Consider the following 15,840-nt stretch of genomic DNA (forward strand, 5'->3'; position numbering starts at 1 on the left):
ACTATAACCCTACTAATTTACTGATATCCTACCCAAGTACTTTTTCATCCAAACTAGTCCTGCGAATAAGTTGTTTAGCTATACTGCGATAATGTTTTTACTGGTTTAGTTTTGTCTTTTTGTCACTAATAAATTGTTAAAATGAATTACGTTGTGCTCTTTTATGATTTCTCTGTAGACGTCATCCGTATGCTTGAAACTGATGGAAAGGTAACAGTCAAAGAAGGCACCAGTGAGTTGTTGAAGCTGCCTCTACGTTGCCACTTGTGTCGCAAAGAAATTCCCACTATACCAGCTCTGAAACAGCATCTCCAATCCCATTTCCCTGCTGAGAGTAGGACGTCAAATGCATCATAGTAGCTCACATGTTCATAGCTACATTGTGGGACATCTGCGATTGACTGGCGACCTGTCCAGGGTGTACTCTGCCTCTTGCCAAAAGTCAGCTGGGATGATAGGCGCCATCTCACCCGCGATTAGTGAGGCTAAATTGTCTTGAAAATTGGTGGATGGAATATGAGACACACTTCTTGTTCTGGACAAAACATGGATTCAAAGATCAAGACACAACAGTCCACATACAGTACCTTGCTTCTCTTTCCACATACCGTACTTAAACGTTTTTCAAATATTTTGTAAAAGTGTATATTAATTAAAGAAAATATGTACAGTTTCTGTACTACTTTGGAAATGTTTGACTCAATATCTTTACCGTTTGTATTTATGTGTGTTTTGAAGATAAGTGAGTATTATATAATAATATTACTCCATAAAAATGTTATAAACAGCGGTTTATATTAGAGATGGACCGATTATCAGCCGGGCCGATTATCGGCTCCGATATTCAGTGTTTTGACGAATATCGGCATCTGCCTTTTTTAAAATTTCGATTGCCGATAATAAATCCATTTAAAACTATTAACTTCAAGAAACTATTGATTTAAATTTTCAGTTCATTTCATAAGAGATTATAGTGACCCTAGGAACACTTTTTGTTTGAAATCAAAACAAGGAGAAGTGAACTTTTAACATTTCTGTCATTTGGAAATTGTGGAGTACTTTATTTACTGTACAAAACAATATGGAGCTATTGTTTGTTTAAATTTGGAAGACACACTGATGACCCAGGAGTTCCCTTTTTGTTAGAACTGTAAAACATGTATATAAATATTTATAATTAAAAAAAAAAAAAACATTTAACAAAAATGCTTTTTCAATAAACATGATTAAAGACATTTCAACAAAGTTAAGTGTTTTTTGCTTTTTTTTATTTTCCTTTTTTGCTAAAAATGAATATTGGCTCAATGATCGGCCTCCTTGACTACTAATTATCGGTATCGGCACTGACAAAAAAGAAATACATCGGTCTATTTCTAGTTTATATACAACAGCACTTCTTAGTTTGAAAATAGAGTATTGACGAAAGAACAACACCATAAAAATATTAGATTATGGTACGTATAAAAAGTTGTAGAAAAAAATGTTGAGTTGAAAAGCATTTTGAGTTTAAATTAGACTTGTGATTTTTCAAAATTGCAACACTACTGCTTTGAGTGATAATTGAGTACTGTAAAATAGAGTATTTGGAATATTAACAACTTTATCATCATAAGGACTACATTCAATGGCTGTGACTACAGAAAATGCTGGAAATGCAATTTGCATTTTCAATTTCCTACGTTGATGCTGTAAAACAAAATGCTGCTAAACAAATTGTTTCGAGCGATAAGAAGTCTTTAAAGAAAATCAAACAAAACAGACATGGCCCGTACGGGGATCGAACCCGCGACCTTGGCGTTATTAGCACCACGCTCTAACCAACTGAGCTAACCGGCCATTGCGAAACTCCGATGAGAACAAATTTTCATATGTGGTATTTGATCAAATTGATTATGGCATCCAGGGAAGATGCGTTTTTTAACTGAAGACATAGCTAACTACACTCGCGTAGAAACAAAAATTAACTCGCAACTGCGCAGGAAATCTGATGCGAGAGGCGCTCATTATATACAGTAGTCGGGTGGAATCGACTATCTGGAAGCCGAATTTTATCACTGGCCTTCAACCATGGCCCAAAATATCAGGACAACTGAAATGGTGACAAAAAGAGTTTAACGTTACTCCTCAACTAATTAGTACTACATTATTCTCAGATTTTGCATATATTTAGTAATTCATAAATCTCTGGCGAGTCACAAGAGATTCCAGAGTCTTGCAGTAGCCCCACAGAATGCGTGGGCGGATCGACACATATATCAATATTATCGATACTAAGCAAATACTTGATTGGATCGAATCAAATTCCCTGAGATCGATACTTCGCTCCTCCACCAATTTCCTCAAAGCGGAGCTTCTCTGCGCAAATAGCGCCCCTCCCCCTCTCTCTCGCCCTTGACGTCACTTCTACGAAACCAAAAACACTGCGCCAAACTCGTTCGGGAGAACCGACAAAAGCTCAGAATTGCTTTTAAACCTTTCACCGAGAAACAATTGTTGGTTGCGGACAAATAAGTAAGCAAAAAGCGCATCGAGAATGGCTATAACCAACGCAGCACTGCGAGAGTCCATGTTGACTTTAATGAAAACACAAGTTGCGCAAGTGACGTCACAGCATTGTTGTCGCACTGTGACGACATAAATCTCCAGCTATACCCGTCTAGACAATAACGCGGATCAGGAGATATCCGGATATATACGCAAATTTCCACTGCGGCCGGAGTTTTGCGTTTTCACTGAAAAAATTCCAGGGACGTGTGGATGATAGGGCTAACAGCAGGCTTATATCCGGCGTTTTCAAAACCCCCAGCTACGTGTAGACAGGGCCTGAGTCTCTGCCTGAGTGAGTGACTCAGGCACACTTTTCGGCCCTCCCTGGCTGAGAGGGCGACGGGAGAGTGAGAACGTCCGTAACCTAAAGCAATGGCAGTGCAAAACAAGCGGGGAGCGGTGTCAACTTTTTTTTACAACAACAGAAAAGGACAGTGCCAAGTGTGATTTGTGTAATAAAGTGCTCCGCTATTGTGGTAACACCATGAGTTTTCACAAACATGAAAAAAGCTCCCCCTACAGAGAGCAACGAGCTGCAAGTGAAGTTGGGGGAGGAGGAGGAGGGGGGAGATCCCCAAGCCAGAACATTTTATTTTTTCTACTGTTAAAGGTTTTTACATTGTATGTATTTGTGTATTGTATTTTAGCTGTCGTGTTGATATTATTTTTTTTTTATACTATTAAAGTTTGGATTGTAGTTATTCAATAAAAAATAAAAAATTATATATAAATCTCTCTCTCTCTCTCTCTCTCTCTCTCTCTCTCTCTCTCTCTCTCTCTCTCTATATATATATATATATATATATATATATATATATATATATATATATATATATATATATATATATATATATATATATATATATATATGAAAGATAATATACAAACTCAAGGATCATAACATTTCCAAGCAAACAGTATCGGTATTGTATCTGTATCGGCCGATACTACCCTGTATATACCTTGTATTTACTTGATATCGGACCGATCCCAAAATCCCCAGTAACGCCCACCCCTACCCCACAGCAGTGTTCGGCCCCTCCTTCCCGCGCCCCTGCAGGCTCCAACCCTTTTCGAGAGGTGCGGGAACACTGACCTCTCTTGAAATCTGATTAGACCCCCAAGGTGCCACTCCAGATAATTGACATGTCAAGGCAAGCGGGCTCTGCACGCCTTGCAACACTGCAGTTGTTATATGTCCGTTATCTCCATCTACTGGTAAAAAGTTCATACAACAGTTTACAGAGACAAACATCCGCACTCACAGTCACACCTAGGGGCAATTTAGAGAGTCCAATCAACTTACCATGCTTGTTTTTGGAATGTGGGAGGAAACTGGAGTACCCGGAGAAAACCCACGCAGGCACAAGGAGAACATGCAAACTCCACACAGGGAGGCCGGAGCCGGGATCGAACCCACGACCTCGGAAACGGACGTGCTAACCAGTCAACCACCGTGCCACCTACACAGTATATATGTATTAATATTATTATAACATTATATATAATATTATCTTAATATTATTCCGTAACACAATAGCAATTAACATAATTTACTATGTACAAAACACTTTTTTTTTTCGTGCGGGGATGTCGTGGGTGCTATTTTCATGGTTCCTCCATGAAGAGGGGGTTAAGGCTCTTCTGCATTCCCCACAATGCATTGCTAGCGGACATGCTGGTGGGCTAGCTCCACTAACAAAGCGTAATTTGTTATTGGTCATGCCTTGTACGTGTCTAATTGGTGGCTGTGGGAGTGAAAGGCGCAAAAGGTTTCTTTAGATGATCCAAATATGGATTTGACGCCCACCCAGAAGAAAAGTGAGCGACCAAGACGACTTTGTCTCTCGATCCCTCCTTTTCACCAGGGACTGTTGCAAGGTCACAAAGATCGCCGTCGTTTCCGAAAATCATTCCAAGCCAGGGACTTGACGCCCACCCAGAAGAAAAGGGAATAACGAAGACGACTTTGGCTGTCTACTCGTCCTTTTCCTGTTGCTATGGTTGTAAGCCACAAAGATCGATAGTTATCTTGTCCCTGAGTGTGTATCCATGAGAAGTAAATTCATGCCACCATTTTGTGTGCATGTAATTGTGAAATTGGAGAAGTTAAGTCCGTGTCGTACCTACCTGTTATGTGTTGCGCTAGTTAGCATCCTATGCTAAGTTAGTATCTGCTTGTGGAACTCAATGATATTATGTTTATTATAGAATAATTAGATAATTTGACATTTTTTTAATGATCCACAGGAAAAACTTAACACAACAGCCTGTTAAAGCAACACTACTGTAACGTGTGACTCAGAAATAGCACAGCATGTGTTTCAGATTAAGAATGACACAAGCAAATAAAAATTAGAGATTTATTTTCATAATAACATACACAAAATGCTGTAAACTGTATAGATACACTTTGCTGCCAGGTGAAGACAGGAGAACAAAATCATTTCAGTGAACCACACACGGTAACATTATGATGCCAAAATCAACATTCAGGAGTAGAAAAAAAATAGCTTCTATTCCACCGAATACCATCAGACAGCTTCTTCAACAGTCTTCAAGTTAACGTGGGAGTCTTGCTTTGGGTGAGGTCATCTTCTCCGCAGACGTAACTCCATGTCGTCTTCATCAGGCACCAAGAGATGGTCCACTGAGTAGTGGGCGTCGTCACCAATGTCCTGGAAGAAATATTCCTCACTCTCACAGCTCTCATCCCCATCCTTACAGTCTACGCCTTTGCTTTGGTGCACCTCACTGCTTTCATGACTGTTTCTGTCTTTGGAGTTACTGGTTTCACCGCTGTCTTGGCTGGTGCTGTCACTGTCGTTGCTGGTTTCACTGCTTTCCTGACTGGTGCTGCTGCTGGACTCATTGCTTTCATGACTAGTGGAGTCACTGTCCTTTGTGGTGCTGCTGCTTTCCTGACTGGTGGTGTCGCTGGATTCACTACTTTCAGGACTTTTGCTGTCGCTGGTATCACTGCTTTTATGCCCCGTGATGTCACTGGCCTCAGCGGTTCCACTGTTTTCACGAGTGGCGATTTCACTGGATCCGCTGCTTTCATGACTGTTAGTGTCACTGGAGTCACTGCTGTCATTACTCATGTTATCACTGGTTGTGCCGGTTTCTTCACTGGTGCTCTCATTGCTGTCAATCACACTTACCAGCGAGGTCTTGAAGTCATAGTTAATTTTACTGATCTTGACTGCATCATGGATTTCACTACTGGGGCTATTACTGGTCTTACTGGTCTCATTACTTTCTTCACTGGAACTCTGACTGCTCTTGTCTGCCTCATTGCTTTCATGGCTTGTGCTGTCATGAGTGCTACTGCTTTCACTACTGGTCCCAGCACTAGCTTTGATGGCCTGACTGGCTTCCCCAGCATTGCTTCCACTTTTGTGGTTAACTTTATTAACCAATGGGGCTTTGATAGTATAACTTTTGTCATCGGTTTGACTTGACCCGCTGCTGGTACTCTCATTGGACTCACTGCTGTCACTGGCCTTACTTGTATCATTGATGTCACTCGTCACCTTTTCATTGCCGTCAGTATTGATGGTGTCAGTTTGAATTGTTTCTTCACTGTTACTTTCACTGCTGTCAATCACATCACTTACCAGTGAGCTCTTGAGGGCATAGGTCACTTCACTGATCTTAAATGTCGGATGGGCTTCACTACTGGGGCTGTGACTAGCCTTACCAGACTCGACGCTTTCATCACTGGCACTCTCGCTGCTGTCGTCTGTCTCAGTGCTTTCTTGACTTGTACTGTCAGTTGTGCCACTTGTTTCACTGCTTTCACTACTAGTGCTGTTGCTGGCCTGACTGGTCTCACTGCTTTCGCTGCTGGTTCCATCACCATTCTTGCTAGTCTGACCAGGTTGCCCGATGATGCTCCCACTTTTGTAAATAACTGTATTCATCAATGGGCTCTTGATGGTGTAACCTTTGTCACTGGTTTGACTTGATCCATTGCTGTCACTACTGGTGCTCTCATTGGACTCGCTGCTATCACCGATGTCACTAGTCACACTTTGATTGCTGTCATCACGAGTGATATCGCTGGTCACGCTGGTCTTTCTGGTTTCTTCACTGGTGCTCTCACTGCTGTCAATCACATCGCTTACCAGTGAGCTCTTGATGGCATAGGTCACTTCACTGACCTTAAATGTCGGATGGGCTTCACTACTGGGGCTGTGACTAGCCTTACTGGACTCGATGCTTTCATCACTGGCACTCTCGCTGCTGTTGTTCGCCTTTTTGCTTTCATGACTCGCACGGTCATGAGTGTCACTTGTTTCACTGCTTTCACTACTAGTGTTGTCGCTGGCCTTACTGGTCTCACTGCTTTCACTGCTGGTTCCGTCACTACCCTCGATCGGCTGACCAGGTTCTCCACCGTTGCTTCCACGTCTGTAAATAATTTTGTTCACCAAAGGGCTCTTGATGATATAACCTTTGTTATCAGTTTGACTTGGTCCATTATTGTCACTTCCGGTGGTCTCATTGGACTCGTTACTCTCACTGCTGGTGGCCTCGCTGATGTCACTGCTCTCGGTGCTTTCTTCATTTGAGCCGTCGACGCTCTGATTGGTTTCATTGCTGGTGCTGTCACTGCTGTCAGATGAATCAGTCGCCCCTTGGCCCTTGATGTCATGGCTTATATCACTGGCCTCATGGCTTTCGCTACTGATGCTGTCATCACTGTCACCAGTGTCAGCTGTGTCACCAGTGATGCTGCCTGCATCCTTTTCCTCGCTGGTGGTGTCACTGATGTCAGCTTTGTGCTGCTCTGACTGACTCAGACCTTGGTTGTCAGTACTCACAGAAGCTGGATCCCAACTCTGAAGCGGAGAAAAAAAATAAGCCTTTGTGTTACTTGAGCCATTTTTAGACAGTAACTTTTATTTCAGTACGCCACCATGTGGCTTGCATGGCTACTTTTAGATTTGTAGGAGGCAGTCCGGAGCTAGATGCATCCACCTATTTTCTCTGCCTCATACAGTATCTTGATTAAAAGTTTTGTGTAAACTGGATATTACCCAAGCAGACTTTGGGCGAGAGGTGTGGTACACTCTGAACTGGTTACGAGCCAATCGCAGGGCACATATAGACAAACAACTATCCACACTCACATTCAAACCAAAAGACAATCAAGAGTGTTCAATGAAACAAACACACATAATATGGGAGGAAGCCGGAGTACTCAAAGAATACTCATGTAAGCAAAGGGAGAACATACACACGCCCATGGGAAAGCCGGAGCCGAGGTTTCAAGCCCGAGCCTCAGAAATGTGAGGCAGACATGCTAATTAGTTGACCAATGTGCAAAATGGATTAGCTACATAAATAAACTAACATCATAACAGCTAAGCGGGAGACACAATTTTGCCTTAATCCACAGTATTTTGTTAAAATAGCATTTGGGTGTTCTACAACTATCAAACTATAATACACCATCGATCCATGGCAAAGTAAAATTAAGACAGATTGTAGAATGTATGTATAATTAATTTTCCAGGGATTAAAACTGTGAGCGCTAAATAGAATAAGAACAACCGTGAACATTGCAAAAGGCTTAAAACTAAATAAAAATGAAAAGAATTGAAGTTTAGCTAAAGCAGAGTCACAAAACAAAATCTGAGGGGGAATTTTTTCAGAGCTCTAAATAACACAAAAAGAAGTGAAAATAATGTATTTCAAAATTATGCCTTAAGTACATTAATTCCTATGTAGAGTAATTCACCTGTTGGTATTGTTGGATGTAATATTGATAGGATTGTGGATCATAGGAACCTCCATTCTGAGCCTGGTAGAAATGAACAGAGGCAATTAATGATACTCTTTACCATCGCCACAATTATTGACATGTTCTTAACTCATTCACTGCCAGACATTTTTAGACCCCGTTTTAACCCTTACATTTGAATTTTTCTTAAATATATACAAATAAGTTCCTGGGATTGACTGTCTGGACTGTGAAAAGTCAAATAAATATGTCCTTGGCAGTGAATGAGTTAACAAAAGACAAAAAAAAATAAAAATCTCAAAATTGCATTCTCAATACAGGAGCAGAAAATCATTATTATGTCATGTGTTGATTATATTACCTGCTGGTAGTACTGGTACAAGTACTGCTGATAAGACTGTTGATCATATGAGCTTCCAGTTTGAGACTGAAAGAAATTTACAGAGACACTGTTAATGACATTCTTTAACATCACCATAACCATGATTACATTGTTGCATTTGTTCAAGGCTCATTACTGGCGGCCGTAAAAAGAAACACTCAACATATTTTGAGTAAATTACCTGCTGGGGAGACTGGTCGGGGTAATGTTGATAGGATTGTGGATCATAGGAACCTCCAGTTTGAGACTGAAAGAAATTATTTAATATTTACATTCAATACCTTTCAAGCATCTAGTGCATTCATGGAAGGTTCATCACTGTAAGCATGACACTCACTTGATGTTGGCGATTTTCCTCAGAACTCTGAAACCCCAAAAAATAGGAAACGTCAAAATGGAGCCTTTAACATGCAGAAGAAATTCCTAATTCAAAAATATATAATTTTTTACCTGCTGATGGTACTGGTAGGGGTTATGTTGATATGACTGTGGATCATATGAACCTCCATTCTGAGACTGGGAGAAATTAACACAGAAAGAGCGAGACCTTTCATGATATCTTTCAACATGAACAATTACTGTGTTCTTGTTAGGTACACACACAGTGCGAGTTTTTGAACTCCCTCAAAAGAAGAGAAAACATTTTCTCAATGAACCCTGCAAATGGCAGAGAATCATATTTAAGTCAAATGAATTACCTGCTGGTGGTAGGTGGGATGTTGATAGGGTTGTGGAATATATGAACCTCCAGTTTGAGACTGAAAGAAATTAACGGAGAGAGAATCAGACATTTAATGATACCCTTCAACATCAACATCATTACTGTGGTGCGTTCTTTGAACATCTCTTGCTATAAGCTGCAGACGTGGTTGGAAGAATGCAGAGTGCAGACAATATAATCACCACGCCTGTAGTCTAATGAGATGCCGTATTTCTAACGTTAAATGACTAAAAAAAAGAAAGAGGGAAAGAAAAAGAAAAAAAAACACTCACTGATTCACTTGATTCACTTGACTCTGCCACACCATTAAAAGAAATCTGCCAGAAGAAGAAATAACATAATGTTTGTTTACACGGCCTGTGAGACCTATTTACTTAATTGCACCAGATGTAACATGTTATATTTAAAACAGGTTTGGGACTGATTGTTTTTGTTCAATAATATTAAAATGAAAATTGTAAAACTTGGAGGTAATCATTGTACTTATTTTTCCAAAATATGTACTTACAGGTTTGGCAAATACAGCCCAAATAAGGCAAAGTGTTAGTCCGATGACCTTCATTCTGTAATACACATGTAATTCACATTACTATAAAGCTATCTCAAACACACGCAGTGAGGTGAGTATAATCATTATCTTGAAATGACATTTTTATTATTAATGTTGGAGATAACTAAAGCTAAAAGCAGATGTTTGCATGCAAATGCAACTGTATGTTAAATGCAAAATGTAACCCCCCCCCCCAAAAAATCCCATATTATTAAGATAATTCTATGTAAAGAAAAATGCAAACATATTTAACTGACTGAAAAGATACAAAGTAAATATTCAATATTACCTGGATAGAAGCAATCAAATCTTGATGGATAATCTTCTTTTATCAGTTAGATGACAAGTGAAAAGCTATCAGAGCTTCAGCTTCTATGTGACAGTGAGCAGGAGAAGCCAGCGCCTATTCTGAGCTGCAAGCTTGTAGTTGGGACGTGCTGTAGGAAACCCCGACAACTACTGTATATATGCAAACCAAATTACGCTTCTGTTACATCACTTCCTTCCGGATTTCTCCTCCATGGACACGCCAAAGTGTATTTGTGCCAGAGAGTGAGCTCAAAACACATTTTGGCAGGATGGTGATGATTACACACACAAACCACAAACAGACACCACAAACGCGCGCGCACACACTCATATACACACACACAGACACACACACACACAAACGTTTCTTGAAACGAAATCCAATTCTTGCACTTGAAACCAAATGTCATAAAGTATAAAGTAACATTATGTCAGCAAGCACATTTTACTAGTCCAGATGCGGAAACCAAAAACTGGTCCACAGACAGACAAGACACTGTAGATATGGATGGATGGATGGATAGATAGATAGGTAGATAAATAGCTAGATAGCTAGATAGAAAGATAGATAGATAGATAGATAGATAGATAGATAGATAGATAGATAGATAGATAGATAGATAGATAGATAGATAGATAGATAGATAGATAGATGGATGGATGGATGGATGGATGGATGGATGGACGGACGGACGGACGGCTAGCTAGCTGGATGGATGGATGGATGGATGGATGGATGGACGGACGGACGGACGGACGGACGGACGGACGGCTAGCTAGCTGGATGGATGGATGGACGGACGGACGGACGGACGGACGGACGGCTAGCTAGCTGGATGGATGGATGGATGGATGGACGGACGGACGGACGGACGGACGGACGGACGGACGGACGGACGGACGGACAGACAGACAGACAGACAGACAGACAGACAGACAGACAGACAGACATACAGACAGACAGACAGATAGATAGATAGATAGATAGATAGATAGATAGATAGATAGATAGATAGATACTTGAATTTTATTCAGACTCTACCCCCTAGATGCACCCTTAAATTTTAGCCAGACTCTACCCCCTCACTTGTCATATGTGAAATACAGATGAGCAAACTATAGGGTTTGTGTTCCTTTGTGGAGAAAAAAAAAACCTCACCCACTCAGATCGGAAGCATGGCATAGCCGAGGTTAGGCTTGTTTCCTGTTAACTTGTATTTTCACCACTTTAACCCAAAACTGCCGTCTATCTATGATGATGAAGTCCAGAAGACTGTACAGTTCCCTTATACCTACTGTACTATCTTGGTATAATATATATACATTCATAGGTTATTAGTCTAATTCCCATGGTGCCGTATTAGCTTTTCTTTGTGACATCATCGTGTATTGTACCTTATCTGTAGCTTAAGTGAAGCCTACAGCCCAAGCCTACAAATTTGATCACTCACGTATTAATTAAGCAAGTTTAATTCACCTTTTTCATATCTTAAATTGCTTAAATAATAGCAGTAACAATGGAAATTAGGGCTGCAGCTATTGAATATTTTTATATTTTTTCCCCCTGTATTCAAACTGTTGGCGTTAGACTCCAGATGGATTACTCCAAGGGGACACAAGTTCTAGAAATTTCTCTGACACACCTTAGACGCTATTTTGGTAGGCAGGCGCCCGAGCGTAAAAACAGGCGCATCTTCAATTTGGTGTGTTCTAGTTTAGCACGTTTGGGACCGTGATGTACCTTATTGGGTGTTCTGGTACACGGAGGTGCCGCGCCCCCACGCACCTGATAACTTAGTCACACAAAGTAGACTGTGCTCAGCGTATAATCAGGCGCATCTTCATTTTCATGCCGGGGCAAGTGTAGTTTGGAACAGTGGACCAGCTCAATACCGTCGGCAGGGGGTGCATGGAAGTTTCACTCAACCAGTTTACATGTGTTTTGAGGACTTGGGGGCGTTCATGTCCCTTGGGAACATCTGTGGTGGGTGGTTCGGGAGTATGGGGTACCGAACACCCCGATATGGGCTGTTCGGTCCCTATACGACTAATATCAGAGTTTGGTCTGCATTGCCGTCGGTAAATCAAACCAGTGAGGGTTGGACTCTGCTAAGACTGCCCTTTGTCACCAATTTCTATTCATAACCTTTATGGACAGAATTCCTAGGCACAGCCAACTCGTTGAGGCGGTCCGGGTTGGTGGTCTCAGTATTACACCTTTGCTTTTTGTAGATGATGCGGTAGTGTTGGTGTCTTCAAGCCGTGATCTCCAATTCTCACTGGAGCAGTTCACAGCTGAGTGTGAAGCGCTTGGTACGAAAATCAGAACTTCCAAAACTGAGACCATGGTATTGAGTCAGAAAATGATGGAGTGCCCTCTCTGGGTTTGGGGATGAGATCCTGCCCCAAGTAGAGGAGGTCAAGTGTCTTGGGGTCTTGTTCATGAGTGAGGGCAGGATGGAGGAGGAGATTGACAGGCGGATCAGTGCAGTGTCTTCAGTGGTGCGGATTCTGTATCGTGGTAAAGATTCAGCGGAGCTGAAAGGCGAAGCACTCAATTTACGTTCCTACTCTCACCTATGGTCAAGAGTTGTGGGTCATGACTGAAAGAACAAGATCCCAGATACAAAAAAAACATATATATATATATATACATATATATACATATATATACATATATATGTATATATTCATATACATATACATATATATGTATATATATGTATATATATATATATATTTATGTAGTGCTTTTCTAGATAACTCTGACACTGATTATTCATTTTCATTTTTAAAAATGTGATTCTGTCTAGTATCTGAGTTGTTTTGATTATTCTTTAAACATGACACAAAATCATAATTTCGTTATGTAACCCATTGTGTGATTGTTTTTTAATTTTATTTTTTAATGTTTATAACCCACTTGTAAATAAGATATACTTTTGTTACGATGTAACCATACCCTGTTTTTGGAACTATGGTATGAGTCTGTGGAAATAAGATACGTACAGTAGGATACCTAAATCAAGAGGTCTACGTTCCCTGCCTGAGGCTTGTAAAAGTTTCCTGGCTGTCCATATATGGTCTGGCTTTATATAAAACTAAAGAATTCCTTGTTTAACCTCCTTGGAGTTTGGCTATGCACAAGAAACATGTAATTAGGCTGGGGATGTTCACTAAAGTCTGGAGCACTTCGCAAACCACAGCCGCCACTCGGTGTCCTGCTTTAGAAAGGGGCGGAGTGAGCCCAGGTTGATTGATGCTTGTTGTGGCACGCAGACATGCGGTTTACTATGTCTGTGTGTTTGTCGTGTGGTTCTGTGAAGTTGTGTGATGCATTGACCTTCACAGTCAAGAATACTGGGACTTTACACAAGGGAAAAGAACTTGATGCATGTCAACATTTGCCACACACTTGAATTTCTCTATATCACATATTGGTTCTTGGAGAATCATTGAAAAATTGCATAACACTGGCATTCCGACTACTGCATCAATATATAAAATGATCGCTAAGCAAATCTATATATTAGGCGGGGACGGAAATCAGATGAATAGTGACACACAATAGTGTCATTTGAATGACACATGACCGCAGATACCGCAAGCATCTCGGGAGCAATATGGGTCAAAATCAATTCCATTGAGAAATTCCTTGAATTTGGAAGAATAAAGTGGATTAAAAAAGAGAGGTAACAATCACTGTTCACGCAGACGTTGTCCATGCAGCACACACTCCACATGCTTATCCTCCCACTCTTATCCAAAAGTGTATTTTTAATACTCTACTTGAAGAATACTCGGGTTGAGAATTTGAACTATGGGAGTGATGGTCACAGTAAAAACGGTAAATACACTCTGCATGACCATCAAAACCCCATGCAAGTACAGGGAGAACATGCAAACTCCACACAGCCGTGATTTGAACCTTAAAACTGTAAGACAGTTTTAAGTGTCACCGTGCTATAAATAAGGTACAAACTCAGTTTTTTTTTTTGCCTTGTGAAAGACCAGGGCCCATTTTTCATGACTTTTGTAACCTGCTCATTTTACATGATACCTTTTGTGTTACGGACAGTGTCAAAGGTGCCTTTTTGAGAAGTGAAGGCAAAGGAAACGGTGACAACCAGGGCCCTGGCTTGCGACATAAATGTCACCTAAAACGGGGTGTGATTTTTGTCAGTTTTATGCTAGAACAGTTGTATCTAGTTTTGAGTGCTGAAATTCACTGAGAAAAAAAAAAACGCAAGGTGAGTTTATTACGTTTATTTCATGGTGGCCCTTGCTTGAATCCAAAATAGTATTTTTGGGCCATTTTGTCCTATTTTCCTATTTTGAGTTTTGAAGCCATGGGTGGTGGTGCCCTTTTCTGGAGCAAATTTTCTGAATCTGGGACCTCCAATTGACCTAGATGATGATGACATAATGTATTCAGTGACATGTATTTTTCAGCCACTTCAACTGGTTTTCTAGCAACAATAGTGGGAACAAAATGATAAGTTTGACCTCAGTTGAAGCCCATTCATTTTCACCTTCTGTTTCTGATTATTTCAACAGGCTCATGGCTACTAAATGTCGTGTTTTCACATTTTTGGGCAATCCTAGAGGCCTACTTTTCTGAGCAGGGATAGCAAAATAGGATGGATGTGCTTTTCTGCCTTGCACAAGTTTTATCCATTTTGGATTCACGTTAGCACATTTTATGGTTATGGTACTTTATTTGTCATGTACTATGTTCAGTAAAAATATGTTCTCTGCAACTGAATACATTCTTAAAGAGCAATGGGCGGCTGTGTACTGCCTGGGCAACCAAATCCAGACCTTGTGTCAGCACCTTGGTCAAGGGGACTGGCCGGAAATGAACTTACATGTTTTGGAATGTGGGAGCCGACTGGGGCACCCAGAGAAAATCCACAGAGGCGTGGATAAAGCATGGAAACTCCACACTAAAAGGCCAAAAAGTCAGGTGTTAAGAGCAGTTGGAAAGCTGGAATTGAACTAAGCACTCTGCCACCACGCTGTCATTATCATGAAAAAGTTGAAAAGTACTCTCAGCGTGGTCACTGATTTACTTCATCAAAGCTGACTGAGATTTAAATTTTTTTAAAATTTTTTTTTTATGACCAATGTTTCTAGCATTTCTTTTTTTGCTGTGGCCAAAAGCCTTCAAAAACGGAATCTAACTTGTGGATTCACAATTTACTTGCCCCAGAAAGGATAGCGTTGCAACAGAGTAAGAGAGTAATGCATATTTCATTTTCTGTCCACCGCTTTGTCTGTTTTTTCCAGTCGAGATGTTCTGGATTCAAATCCCAGCTTTTGACACTTCCATTGTGAATTTTTTTGGTGGAGAATGTGAATGTGAATTGTTGTTTTTGTTTTGTACAACAGCTCTTGCTCAAAGTGATCCTAATACGTAAATATAAAAAAATGAATGGATGCTGCTCAGAATTTACGTCTTTCTTTCCACAACCCATTTGTTATCAAAGTGTTGGCGCGATTGACCCGTTATATGTATGTGTGCGTATGTGCGTGCGTGTGCGTGTGTGTTTGCAGAGTATGATCCCTGTCTGCAATAC

At 40.6% G+C, this 15,840-nt stretch overlaps 2 protein-coding genes and 1 non-coding gene across 5 annotated transcripts in view; 1 reads left to right on the forward strand and 2 right to left on the reverse strand.

Moving 5' to 3' along the window:
• Positions 1–1,245, forward strand: part of aptx (aprataxin) — a 7,831-nt gene extending 6,586 nt beyond the window's left edge. For all 3 annotated transcript variants that reach the window (XM_086033869.1, XM_086033870.1, XM_086033868.1), the window contains one exon: positions 179–1,245. In XM_086033869.1, the coding sequence (XP_085889995.1) occupies positions 179–357 (179 nt within the window). In that variant the 3' untranslated portion in view covers positions 358–1,245. The remainder of the gene's footprint in view (positions 1–178) is intronic.
• Positions 1,246–1,762: 517 nt separating this feature from the next.
• Positions 1,763–1,836, reverse strand: trnai-aau (transfer RNA isoleucine (anticodon AAU)). The gene has a single exon. It is a non-coding gene; the product is annotated as a tRNA-Ile (tRNA).
• A 3,084-nt stretch (positions 1,837–4,920) lies between these two features.
• Positions 4,921–10,407, reverse strand: LOC147145954 (uncharacterized). The gene is made up of 11 exons (XM_086033854.1): positions 10,242–10,407; positions 9,911–9,965; positions 9,675–9,719; positions 9,380–9,439; positions 9,132–9,197; positions 9,019–9,045; positions 8,863–8,928; positions 8,661–8,726; positions 8,297–8,359; positions 6,344–7,394; positions 4,921–6,292 (listed from the first exon to the last, which is right to left on the reverse strand). The coding sequence occupies exons 2-11, from the start codon at positions 9,962–9,964 to the stop codon at positions 5,139–5,141; spliced, it is 2,652 nt and encodes an 883-aa protein (XP_085889980.1). The 5' UTR covers position 9,965; positions 10,242–10,407; the 3' UTR covers positions 4,921–5,138.
• Between the last annotated feature and the right edge of the window lie 5,433 nt (positions 10,408–15,840).

Source organism: Filicampus tigris, chromosome 6 (genome assembly GCF_054856515.1).
Source record: "Filicampus tigris isolate MCC_2025a chromosome 6, RoL_Ftig_1.0, whole genome shotgun sequence".
Lineage (NCBI taxonomy): Eukaryota > Metazoa > Chordata > Actinopteri > Syngnathiformes > Syngnathidae > Filicampus > Filicampus tigris.

Bases quoted from the DNA above. Each gene is read 5' to 3' on its own strand.
- LOC147145954 (XM_086033854.1), bottom strand. From the start codon at position 9,964: ATGAAGGTCATCGGACTAACACTTTGCCTTATTTGGGCTGTATTTGCC. The intron at 9,720-9,910 runs GTAAGTACATAT...TTCTTCTGGCAG, and splicing joins GGGCTGTATTTGCCAAACCT to ATTTCTTTTAATGGTGTGGC. The intron at 9,046-9,131 runs GTAAAAAATTAT...TTGGGGTTTCAG, and splicing joins CCTACCAGTACCATCAGCAG to AGTTCTGAGGAAAATCGCCA.